This window comes from Brassica napus, chromosome C3 (assembly GCF_020379485.1).
Source record: "Brassica napus cultivar Da-Ae chromosome C3, Da-Ae, whole genome shotgun sequence".
NCBI classification, from domain to species: domain Eukaryota; kingdom Viridiplantae; phylum Streptophyta; class Magnoliopsida; order Brassicales; family Brassicaceae; genus Brassica; species Brassica napus.
The window spans coordinates 33,188,042-33,201,747 of NC_063446.1; the positions used below are offsets into that span (position 1 = coordinate 33,188,042).

The 13,706-nt window shown below is 35.2% G+C and overlaps 1 protein-coding gene across 1 annotated transcript; it reads left to right on the forward strand.

Moving 5' to 3' along the window:
* Positions 1 to 1,604: 1,604 nt before the first annotated feature.
* Positions 1,605 to 13,694, forward strand: LOC111204575 (DNA damage-binding protein 1b-like). Its single transcript, XM_022699651.2, has 17 exons — positions 1,605 to 1,644; positions 1,719 to 1,767; positions 8,010 to 8,069; positions 8,144 to 8,235; positions 8,296 to 8,350; positions 8,401 to 8,463; positions 8,535 to 8,605; positions 8,671 to 8,746; positions 8,858 to 9,064; positions 9,144 to 9,244; positions 9,338 to 9,446; positions 9,529 to 9,717; positions 9,804 to 11,677; positions 12,059 to 12,096; positions 12,177 to 12,613; positions 12,723 to 13,415; positions 13,483 to 13,694. The coding sequence occupies exons 3-13, from the start codon at positions 8,013 to 8,015 to the stop codon at positions 10,074 to 10,076; spliced, it is 1,293 nt and encodes a 430-aa protein (XP_022555372.2). The 5' UTR covers positions 1,605 to 1,644; positions 1,719 to 1,767; positions 8,010 to 8,012; the 3' UTR covers positions 10,077 to 11,677; positions 12,059 to 12,096; positions 12,177 to 12,613; positions 12,723 to 13,415; positions 13,483 to 13,694.
* Positions 13,695 to 13,706: the final 12 nt, after the last annotated feature.

A 13,706-nucleotide genomic window follows, 5' to 3' on the forward strand; every position in this document is an offset into this window, starting at 1 on the left:
TGATCATCTATATTATTAAAAGAGAAGTGCCAATTTGAAAATGTTCTTACTTCATTAATTAAATTCTCTTTTTTTCTTGCTTGTCTTTTTCAGTTGCATTTATGAAATATCCTAAAACGAATAAAACTGCCTAATTTATTACTTGTCTTTTCAGTTACATTAATGAAATATGCTTAAATGAATTTAAACTTCATATTTTATTGTTTGTCTATTTCAGTTACCTTAATGAAATTTCCTTAAATAAATTTGGACATAATGTCATTTAATCAACCAAAAAAACCCATGAGTTATCCTTACGTGCATAATTTTAATAATGGAGATTTTTAAAAACGTGCATCATTAAAATGTTACCTAAAACATGCAGCACTAATATATAACATGCATCAATAAAACTAGAATTTGATTCACACAATTGTACGGATATTATTTTCAGTTGATTAAATTTAAAAATAATTATTTATTCAAACAATATTTAAGAATGGCTATGTTTTTAAAAATTATATGGTATTATTTGCTCATAACTCATTTGTCATTTGATAAATTGTTAGAAAGAAAATTTTAACATAATATAACCCAGTTGTCATTTGCTAAATTTATGGTTTTTATTTATATTTTTTATTATTTAATTATAATATTTTTCATTTTATATTTGAAAGATAAATGAATTTTCTTTCAAACAATATTTTTGTAAATGTATTTTTTTAAAAATAATCAATTAAAATTGTTATTATCATTGAATACCATTATTTTTGACATAATTTAAGTTTTCGTTTACATCAAAACTTATCATATTTTAGGATAATTTTAATTTAAAATGTAATTTTCATATTTTTCAAACAAATTCTAAAAATATTTTTTAAATATTTTGTTATAATTGTTAAAAAAAAATATTGAGTTGCATTTCAAATAAAAAGGTAAAGATATTAAAAATATTCTAATTAAAATATGTTAAATTTAATATAGTTTTAAGGAAATGGTCAAAATAAAAAAATTACACATAAAATAATCATGGTTTTTGTTAACTGGGCGGATCATTATTTATATGATATCGCACACGAAAGAAAAATTTCTGTTTTTAAAATTATCTAATTAACTCTATACTCATTTTTTTAAATTTTTTATATGATATCACACATTCGTAAAAAAATAGATAGTTTAAGATGCAAAAAAAAAAATTTACTTAATGAATATAATATGAACGAATATTACAAATACATCATTTAATAAAATAAATTATTAAAAACTGAAAATTCATATCCGCGCTGGTGCGCGGGTCAGGGTCTAGTTATGTACAAAATAGAAGCTTTAAACAATGCAAATATGCAAGATATCATTAACATGTTTTACTTAAGAGTTAACTTGTTGGTATATCAAAAGCTTGAGAATTAACGAATTATTAAACGGAATAATTCAATTTTTTAACATTTTAACACCTTTTTGTAATTTTTTTTTGCAATTATTTCATGTATAGTTACAATATACACAATTTATGTGGTTATAATAATAAAAAATATATAACATTTTCTTGAAAAAAAACCCGGGCTTTGTCCGGGGCAAGCCCTAGTTTTATTTAATCTGATAATGTGGTACTCAATTTTACTCATGTGTGGGTAACTTTACCAGCCTCAGGAACCTGGTTATTGCGTAAGTCTTGTCACTTTTTTATTATTCTTCTTTTCTTTTCTTCAGGTATATCACATGTTTATCCTTGTTTTCCGTAAGTGCAATAGGATTGAAATTCACAAGATCACCCCTCAGGGAATTGAGGTACTACGTACAACACACTAGCGATTTGAAATTGTCTTTTTGTTACAGTCCTGTTGTAAACGAAGGGTTTGAGACTGAATATTTCGTGTGTATTATTAATCATCAAAAGAGGTTCCTTATATAATGATTACAAGATAGAGATAAATGGAAAAAAATATTTATCCTAATCCTACATGAAATAGGAAATCTACTAAATACATAAAAGAAAGATAACATCTAATGGGAAAAGGAAAGATGGTTTCCTCTTCTCTCTAAGCCGCTTCTCTCTCTCCTGTAGTCGGATCTCTCTCTCTCCTCTTGGACACGGCTGTGGTTGGGCCTGGTCGTGGCCTGATAGGCTATCTCTTCTTGTCTTGGTTAATGGCAATCCACATTGTTCATAACACTCTCCCTTGGATGCCATAACCATATAGGATTTGTAGTACGCTTAATGTTGCCTCATTAAAACCTTATCAGGAAAACCCAGTGGGACAAAACCATGATGAAGGAAAAAGAGTACAACACGCACTACTCCCCCTGATGTGAACCTCGGTGTAGGTTCTACATACTACGCATCTTGATGCGTGATCTATCCTGTCTGTGTAGGAAGGGAGTAATCGGCCAGTTTCATTACTGCACTGTAATTAAGACCACTTAGACCTCTTAGATCGTTTCTCATGTCCTTTGACATTGAGTGTCCCGTTTAAAGCATGTGTGCTAAGCAATGTGAACCACATTGTCCTCGGGAATCACATGTTGGTCTTTGCAAAACGTGTTTGCATGTATTCATGATTCAGACGTGATCATCTACTTCTATACTTTTGGTTAACTATGATAACCATTCTGCCATGTTTCAATCTGGTCGATCAATGTCCAGTCCATAGACCACGTCCATACATGTCCACTTATTAATCTTATGAGTGTTAAATGATTATTGCTTTGAGGTTTTATAATCTCTTATCATGGCTCTTCGGCCGAACACACTCTCATGTATCTCTCATGTGGACATCAATTTCTTTGCTTTATGTAATGTCTTATTCCTTGCGTTCATATCTTAATGACGCCTAATGACCTTAGGTCATAGATCTCATAAGCTTTATGGGCTACAATACTTCTTTGGTATCCGTCAGATTAGATGTCTCCTTTTTAATCTTATGACAAAGCTTTATGGAGTTCATACAGCAGCAGACCATTCTGCTATGCTGGATCCTTAAGGGATCTAATGTCGGATTGCAACCTGATGGTTGATCTTTAGTTTCTATTAGCCCGTGACCAAGAAGAAGGGTCAGACGCCTTTTAGGTCTAAAAGCCGGACGTGTCTAGAAAATCTGGACGCTCTTTGCTGAAGAGCTGAACGTCCTTGGACGGACAGAGTCGGACGTCTCTAGTTTGAAGGACCGGACGCTCTCAGCCAATGTGCTGGACGCCTACAGATATGTTTTGTATCATTCTTCTAACCTCTTTTAGGTTTAGTATAAGCACAAGGAATTTCTTTATAAATTCTCATATGTATATGGACTGTTATTGGATTGTCTTTAAAGATCAATGATCATGTGTGATCAATTTCTTTTATATACTTTATGCAGCTGCTTTTGCTTCAGTCCATGAATCAGCTTAGGAACAGAGCTGTTCTCTTATCTTATCTTATCCAGTGATCCATATGCTGCTTACTACATTTAGTGTATCTATTTTCTTTCTTATGACCAGACTTGGTTTAATATCGAAAATCTGTAGCAGCAATCACCACATAGGGGTTCATCTCCTTATAATTTGTTCCTTTGATCTCTGTGAGTACCTTGTGTAAACAAGCTATGATCTAATGCTGTTAATATGAAGACATAGACACTCTAGGCCACGTGATCATGTGTCCTCTCTCACGGTTTCTTTATCTCACAAGATCCATCTATTTCACTGGTTTATCAGATGGCGTTTCTGTATATGTACATGGCCAATACGCTCATCTCTCTTTAGATACTTTGAACCTCCACGTTTATCTTTCTATTCTTTATAATCTTTATGATTCTATGATTGTATGATGAGTACTCATTCGTGGGTACATGATCCTCGCTTATGTTCAAGTGCTATTCTCTTATGTATCTTTATACAAATGTGTGTGTCGACACTTTCATGTGATCCCACTATGTTCCAGACATGATCTGATCACTTTGAGATTTCGTTATCCAGGACCTTTTTTACCTAGCAGCTTGGCGTCCCAAGACTACTTGGCTTGGTACCTTAGATGTGTAGCTGGCCAGCCTTTATCTCTATGTCTGGTATGGTTTCTCTTATCATGACTTCGGATCTGTCTATGCACCTTTTCTTTCTATCCGAGTTTCTTTACTCTTATGGAACACTTGGTCTATCTTGCATAGACTCTATAGCAACTTGATTATGTCTCTTCTAGGACTTTAAATTTCGTTTGGTGCTAAGCTGGTTAGTCATTCTTTTTCGGGTCAGTGTCTGGCATTTCGATTAGCTTCTCAATTGGCTATCTTTATATTATCTTTCTTTTGACGTCTTATATCATAATGTATAGTCCGAGGATTTTGCCAAGACAATGATGGTTAAAACCATTCTTATCATTCCTTTACTCTTTCTTTATCCAGCTTATAATCTTTCTCCTTTAATGTTTGGATAGTCGGATCCATTTGATCATGCAATCCGTACTTGGCCACTATTTTAATCACCCATGTTTTGGCTCAAGCTTTCTTTGAATTCGGGGAGAAAGTAATACTTCTATCCAACATATATTCCCAATCCTCTTCGAAGGTTCCATCTTAGACGGCACATATATGTATGTGGTGGTTTTATCTCAGAATCTCTTAAGATGGTTTGTCTGGTTTTAATGACCCATATTCATTCTTTAGATGGGAATATCTATGCTCACTTATATGGCCTGATGCTTATTATCATTCTGTACATGTATATTCATAATGTCCCCAAGCATATAGGTAATGGCCTTTCCGGCCGGTTATGGCCTTTGCGGCCAGACCGTTTGTATCATGGCCTCTCTTTGGCCGGGTAATGGCCCTTTATGGTCTAGTAATGGCGAGCCATATATCATGGTGTTTAGACCATAGTACACGAACTTGTAGTATTGATCATGGGTTTATCCTCCCCCCCCCCCTCATGACCATACTATAAGGTCATGGTGCTTTGGGATAATTAAGCCTAATGAGTTTCCCTATGTGTACATGTTTCACAACGTGAGATCTTTACGGGATAACTCTGTGCCTTTTCAATATTAATCTTTTGCATCAAGTTCTATACTAGGATGGCTAATCCTATCATGCCATATAGTGTAAAATTTCGTGGTATTTCTCAATATGGTCACCACATCTCTTGCCTCTTATCATACTGATCCTTAGCATAGTTAAATCAGTAGAGATCATCGGTATAGTCTCGACCACTTTCTTTCAAAGGTCTTAGGCGTTTTTATTCTTAAAGATCTGAAGGAACTTTGTTACCTTTCTTGCCCATTGTTTCTTATTTGGAAACCATTCATTATAACTTCAATGGACCACATTTCTTTGGGTGTATATAATGCCTTATAGGCAAATGCCTTAGCCATAGTTTTCCTACTAGGCTTTCTATACCATTCATGATTTCTTACTTGGTTTTATGCCCTTTAGGCAACTCTTTAAAACATTCATATGTTTAAGTAAGATCAGACAAGATTTAATAAACTTAAAACCAATTCCATATAAATCGTGAATGATCCTTAGGTTAAAGTAAACACGAATGCAATCATAAAGCAATAAGACTAGTCGTATCGAAATTTGGTCCTTTTGAAAATCAGATCAGTATAAGTGGCGAAGCCTTTTATTCTATACTGTTGTTACAGTATGACTTTCGACACATGGAATGTGGAATAGGACTTCTCTAGTAACTCTTCCTTGGTTACTACTTCACCACAAAGTCTCAGCATCGAGACTGTCTTAAACAAGACTGAGTTGTACTCATCCATGAATTTGTAATCCAAGAATCTTAGATTCTTCTAGTCATTTCTAGCCTTTGGAAGCAACACCGTTTTCTGGTGGTAATTTCTATGCTGTAAAGCATCCCAAAAGTCTAGTGGATTTTCTATAGTGATGTACTGATCTTTTAGACCTTCAATGAGATGATGGAATATAATGCTTATAGCCCTGTACCAATTCATTCTCATTGTTGTCCTTGGTGATTGTATCACCAAGTCCCTTTTCGATATCTGAGTCACATTGTCATTTAAAATTTAGGTTCACAATGTGATCATGTGGCCGCATGATATTTATCAAGCTCGGCCACAAACAAGTCTTACGCATCTATGAAAACAATCGATCATGGTGCCAATTAGGTCACACGGCCATGTTAGTGTGATACAACAATCCTAGAGATTGGTTCATGATACAATCCGGTTTATATATCAATCCAGATATAAGGCCATACGGCTTTGCCTTAGACTTTCATGTTTATTATGTGATACAACGATCTTAAGGATCGGATCATGATGCAGTCCGGGTCATATGACTATCCGGATGCTAGGCCACACGGCCTCTTAGATGTACACTAAGCCACACGGCTTTTAATCAATCAAGGGCACAAGGCCGCAAGTGTGTACAATGTATTAGGCCATACGGCTATATACAATAGGAGATTATTAATCTAAATGTATTTAATCCTATTGCATAGTTGCATCTCTATTAGGTTTACTAATTTCAAGGTTTGGTAATATTCAACTAGATTTTAGTATCAAGTAATCTAGCAACCGAACTCTCATTTATGCAAGCAACCTTAATCAATTGGATTTCTACTTTATAAAATATAGGGTTTTAATTTAAACTTTAGTAGAAATCTATTTAGCAAAATAAGATTAAGGTTTCAAGGCCTTTAGAATTTTAAAATCGAGATTAGGGTTTTAAAACATTCAAGTGACCGATTAAGGGTTTCAAGGCCTTAGGATCTTTAACTTCGAAATTATGGTTTTAGTTTAAACAAGATTCAGATTCAAGTTTTGAAACAATCCTAATTACAGCTCTAGGTGATCAATCAAAAACACTCAAGTTTCAAATCAAATTTTAAAACCGATTTTCTAATTAGAGTTTTAGGGGATTTCGAAAACTTTGATCTTTGATCAAGGGGATTTGAATTGAGATTCAAAAACCTTTAAGGCTCTGATTTTAATTGATCAATGGATCAATCTCTTTCTTAGGTTTAGATCGAACTTATAGAGCTTCGATTTACTCATAGAGTATTGATCTATTATCCTATGGCGTTTAGTTTTAGAGATTATCTTTTAGGGTTTCAATCTTTACAAGACAACCAGGTTCAATTCATGTTCTCAGAATTAGGATTACCTTTGTTTTGCAGATTGTAGAAACTGGACCACCAAGATGAACCTCGAACGGACGCGAGCTGGCTGCTTCGGGATCGCGAGCTGAGAGGATGCGATCGGGTTAGGTTTGTTAGGTCGCGATCGCCTTGGTTGTCTCTCGCGAACGGGTTGAGGCTGATCGTCAGATCGAGCTGAGGCAGAGACGGGAACGCGAGACGGGATTGAGTTCAAGGGTTCGTCTGAGCTGAGATCGGGATGAAGCTGAGACGGTAATGCTTGCTGGAACGGAATCAAGAACGAATTAGGGTTCTTCGGGATTAGGGTTCCAAAAGACCAAGGCGGCGCCGTCTATTGTTTCTGCGAGTGTGGGCGCGTCTGAGATCGGATTGACGAACGGTTTTCGCCGATAGATTTACCTCGTCCAGAGCTTCAATTTGATATATAGCTCGTCATCTGGTTCCTCGGGGTTTGAGAGATAGATCGATTTTAAGTTACATCTGGATTAGGGTTTATGTGTGACGGATTTTAGGTTAGGTTTTGTCTCAGGGTTTTGGAGTCTATCGTACTGATAACGTGTTGTAAACGAAGGGTTTGAGACTGAATATTTCGTGTGTATTATTAATCATTAAAAGGGGTTCCTTATATAAGGATTACAAGATATAGATAAATGGAAAGAGTACTTATCCTAATCTTACATGAAATAGGAAATCTACTAAATACATAAAATTAAAGATAACATCTAATAGGAAAAGGAAATATGGTTTTCTCTTCTCTCTAAGCTGCCTCTCTCTCTCCTGTAGTCGACTCTCTCTCTCTCTCCTCTTGGACACGGCTGTGGTTTGGCCTGGTAGTGGCCTGATAGGCCATCTCTTCTTGTCTTGGTTAATAGCAATCCACATTGTTCATAACAAATTCCTGTTTATTCAAAATGACATCCAATTTTCCTGTGCAGCTCATGAGAAATGTACCTATCAACGGGCGCATAGTTTCTCTGCATCCGTTTCGTCCTCTTGTGAGTATATCTTCTGATCACTTATTTATTTTTTAGCTAGTTTAAAATATTAAATATTTCTCCATCTTTTGCAGGACGGACTGCTGGATGTTCTGATCATCGTAACGGAAAGACACAAAGTTTGTGTCCTTCAATGGGATGTGAGCTCAAATGAGCTGATTACACGGTAATAATATAATATCTAACGATGTGTAATTGAATATATTTCACATAGTCTGATTTTCAGAAATGCTTCTATGGATATTGACGCTTGTACATCTAAACATCCGTGGGCTGATCAGGTATGGAATCTAGTATTCTTTGGTGAGTTAAGTCTTAACTGCTTGTGTAGATTTGCACAATTGATCCGGACTATAGAGTAATTGGTGTCTATATGGTTACGAGCTGGCATAAGGTATTTTTTTTTTCTGCTATAAGAAATTTCACTTATGTGATGTCACAGAACTTGTTATTTGTATGAATTAGGTGGCTAAACGGGGCTTATGTGCTTTTCCACTTGACAACTTTGGGGAGCTTGAGAAACCTTTTGTCCCAAGGTAGTGTCTTTTTCACAGTGAAAATTTTTTAGAACAGGTGTTTACATTTGGTGTCGAAATTTCAGGATGTGTAACTTGCTGGTCAAGGACGTCAAATTTCTTTATGGGTGTGACGTGCCCACAGTAGCCGTCCTTTGTCAGGTTCAACAAGTTTCTTGTCTTTTTTTTTGGGCATGTCATGCTTAACTCATCATGCTTAACTCAATTTATTTCTCTGTCGGGTCGGGGGCTAATTAATGTTTGATATCATAGGACGCCGAAGGTGCTCATGCCAAAACGTATTACGTCTCCCAAACTGGTAGTGTTCCTGTTACGGGTCCATGGACACGTGACAATATCGACCAAAGTGCTGGCCTACTGATTGCTCTACCCACACCCCTCTGTGGCGTCCTTATAGTTGGAGAAGAACTAATCGTTTACTGTAGTGCGAACACATATAAAGAAAGACCAAAACCATGTGTAAGTTAATTATTTCAGTTTTAAGATTTCTGTTAATTATTTCAGTTTTATATTAACATTTGAATAAAATTGTTTCCAGTTCACAGCAAAATCATTTGGAAGACTGGATGGGTTTAGGTTTCTTCTAGGTGATGATGAAGGACGGCTTCATCTGGTTGCTGTCTCACATGAGAATCAAAGGTTTCTTTCTATATCCTTTTAAATTCTGAAAAGTTGATGTATTTGCTGTAATGAATGATTATGTGTGTGCCCTGACTTTATTTGAATCTGAAGGGTCACTGATCTCAGAGTTGAGCTTCTGGGTGAAACATCAATTGCTTCGACCATTTCGTACCTTGGAAATTCTCTAGTTTTTGTAGGCTCAAGCTGTAGTGACTCTCAGGTATAATAACAAAATGTCTTTTTTTTCTGTGACTTTTAGTAGAAACAGAACCAATTCTAACTGTTTTCATATTAAATTGCAGCTGATAAAAATAGATCTTGATGCACAAGGATCAAGAATACAAGTGTTAAAAAAATTTGTCAACCTGGGGCCTATTCACGACTTGTGTCTAGTCGACCCCGAGAAACATGGGCAAAGTCAGGTTGTAACTTGTTCTGGAGGGTCAAAGTATGGCTCTCTACGCATAGTTAGCAAAGGGATCAACGAAAAGGTTTGAATTATGTCATGAACTCTACATGTCTTGTACAAGCATTTTTTCTAATCTGCTTTATAATGGTAAATTCGGCTGGATTGCAGGCGTCGTTAGAACTTGAAGGTATCGCAGGATTGTGGTCCTTGAAATCTTCAGTTGATGAAGCATTGGACACATTCTTCGTAGTTAGCTTCATCGGTGAAACTCGTATCTTTGCCATGAATCGTGTGGATGAACTGGAAGAAACAGAGATCAAGGGCTTCTTGTCTGAAGTGCGGACATTATTTTGCCATGATGCTGTGCACAATCAAATTGTACAGGTATTTGATAGCTGTTACTTATGTCTTTTTCATTATCCTTTTTTTGTGGAATATTAACTCACTTTTGTATAACTTTCCGATTTAGTATTTTAAATATACTCCATTTGCTTTAATATCTTAGACATTTTCCGATTTATTGATTTTAAATTATGTATAACTTTCAAAAGTTTGTAAATAAAATAATTTAAAAAATTATAAACAAACAACCCGGGCGTAGCCCGGACAAATCCCCTAGTACAACTAATTATGTAAAACACATATTTATGGATAAAAAATGAAAATAAACATTTGTAGAGGATCAAAATCTCAGTATATATATATATTCTATTAAAATCGAAGTACAAAATAATACTTACCTATTTTTAAATGATTTCTTACAATTTTTAACTAATTTTAGTTATTTCAATTATTGTTTTTATAATTAATTCGACATTATTTATTATAAGTATAAAACATAAATTTTATATTTTAAGTATTTGATTACATTTTCAGTTTTTTCTAACTATTTTATTAATTATATTTATTATATATAATTCGATATCGTCTATTTACGTGCTAACCTTAATAATTTCACAGATTTGTATAGAATTGTTTCATTCGTGACAAAATTCAAATTAGTTAACAATTTTATTTTTAATTTGTTTACGTAATTAGTTAGATATAAATATTCAAGTACCCATTCAAGTACGAATCGATTTTTTTTTGGATATCAGTTTGATTTTGGAAAATTAAACTCTATTTATATATTCAGGGTCGGCCCTAAACCATGCTAAGGGAAACATTTTCTGTAAGCCTTCGAATTTTTTGAAAAAATATATATATACAAGTCTAGAAAACAAAATTTTAAGCCTCCCAAATTTTAAAGAAAAAAAATTTACATAGACCTTGCTACAAGACTCCAAAATCTCAGGGCCGATTCTACCTATACTACAAATCTCTGGACAGAGTTTAAGTCGAATTCTTCTGGATTGGAGTCGATTCATAAGATTCTAAAAATATCCAAATAAGTATATATTAAAAGTGTTATTAAGCAATCTTATACTATAAAGAAGAGACTCTCTCCTTCTAAGGAGTGCCACGTCAGAAATTAGGTTCATTAGGCGTCGACACGTGTCTAAACACACATCCAAGCCGCGTTTCATTTAGATGTTGTTTCGTGGGTTTTATTATTTGTTGGGTCATCTTATATTTAGCTAAAGAGCTCATTATCAAAACTATGAAGCCCATCATAATTAATAATCGGTGATCATCTGAAACGCTGCAATCACTTTCTTTTCCATTTAACTTTCGGTTTACCCTGTCTCCTCATCTCCTTCTCTTTCTCAGCCTCTGATAAACGTTCATCTCTCAACCATTGCAATGAGTGATCCCTTCACATTAAACTCGCTTTACTATCAAAGCCTGAAGCATTGTATAACCGAAAAACACATGAAAACCTATAAATATATGAGGGTTGAGATTGGAATATATCATCTAATACACAGGCTTTGAGATTCTCTTACGTCTAACCCTAGATCACTCCTTTGAAAATTTCTTCCTCAGTTCTTCCGATGCAATTGTTTCTCAATCTGATACTCCCCCCCACGCCCCCCCCCCCACCGGCCACCAATTTTTACTTTGACCTGAGAATTGCTGCCATCAAAGCTTTCACAACCCAGGTACGTCGCAAGTCTCACGTTTTACAAAACTGCCAGAAAAATTAGCAATAGTTTATATCATATTAAACATATGCTTTGGTAACTATTTGTAGGAATTTTAACATTAAATCAATGTGTTCGTGTAAGTTTTTGATTCCGTTATTAGCTTTGCCTTTAGTGTTATGAGTGCCTTTAGCAGTGCACATAGTACAAAACTGGCGTTTATTAGCAATTTGGAGGGTCAATCGAAACCAATGAAGAGACGTAGCAAAATATGCTTCTCTTCTAAAGAATATACTGAGAAGCTTGAAAAGGCATTGCCTTTTGCACTTTTATTTTTGGTGCGTTTATGGTGGCAGACTGTTATTTTACTGATTTTTGGTTGCTTTATTGGTTTTGCAGGAAAACATGACACTGATAAAAGCTCTAGCACACAGAAAGTAACCATCTTTCTCTTTTATGAGTTTGATGAGCGTGGTTTTTGGTGGTGAATGTTTTTTTTTTTTTTTTGTGGTTGCAGTAAAAGTTTTGATCTTAGCGGGGTTGAGTTTCAGAAACTGAGGATCAACTTAAGGAATGTGCAGGAAAAGAATTTGCAACTTGCACAGGCAAACAGTCATACGTTGGATGTGTGTTCTCCATCTTTTTATTGTTCAGTTTTGAGATGATTAAGAGATTATTTGAAATACTATGGTCAAAGTATGGCGTCTTCGTCTTTTATTTTTCCTGGCAGGAGCTCAGTACAAACAGAGACAGGGCATGCTTTTCTGGAATTGAAGTCGCTCAAAACGAGGCTTTCCTATTTCATTATATTGCAGCTTCCATGACCAACTGACATTGTGTGTACGTTTTCAGCTCAAGCTGCAAGAATGTATTACTCGAATCCAAGAAAATGCATACTGAGGGCAATAGTGTATATCAAATCCTTCCTTGATAAATTCTGATCTTTAACTCTATGTATGTCCTTCTTGCGAATCATATTATATGCTTTCGTAACCATTTGTAGGGATTTTAACACTAAATCCATGTGTTCGTATCCATTTTAAAATAATTATACTGTTTACAGATTGAGAGGTGCGGCTACAAAGCTCTTCCCACGTGTAGAACTTGTGACACCTGGGGATTTTCATACAAACCTCTGCAAGTCAACCGATCAGATAACTTTTACTCTATTATCTTCTAAAAAATATCGTATCTTTTTTGGTCAAAGATATATTGTATCATTTTCAATTGCCTTTGTGAAGATCAAGAAGCTAACTTCCTGTTCAGAGCTCAGATCGTCAGTGGGGTCCAGCAAAATGGATGGTCTTATGTTTTTTGCACCAGTTGCAGCACGAAGTTGGAGAAATCACTGACTTCACTCCATTTCAACAAACGTGTGTCACCAAACCGGTTTTAACAGATTTTGATAATTCATACTTAATCTCAGCTATACAATATCCATATTTGATTAACAAATCCAACTTAGCACACTGCATCTCGGGTAACGTGTCGTGTTTGACACACAAGACGAAACTCACCAAGATAGAAGCAGCCTCACTGGCTCTTGAGGAGGTTTGCCTCCACAAACACACTCCATTTATCTGACGTTTCTGCTACCATTATCGCTATTGTCATTAACAAGCAAAGCTTATATGAACTTGCTGGCAAGCAATACGTCTTTTAGATTTTGGTGATGCCCTACAATTTTACTACCAACCACCGCACCTTCACAGTGTCTACATTTACTGAAGATGTGGCTGTGAAGACTCATCCAGGGGTATGCTAAGCTTTCGTCAAATACCATCTTGACCCAAAATAATAACCCACATACTTATTAGTTTCAGGTTGAAAGCATCAGCACAGTCCCACAAGCCAGAGTGACAACCACTTGCTTCTGGCAGCCAACCGTGACTGAATGTTGGAACTGTATCAGTTAAATGTTTTGTATGAAACTAAGTTTACTGAGATAGGTACATAATTCAACACAACCAAATCCTTAAACAACCATCACCTTATAAATATTTTAATTAATATCATAATATTTTTTTGGTTCCAATTTTTAAATGAC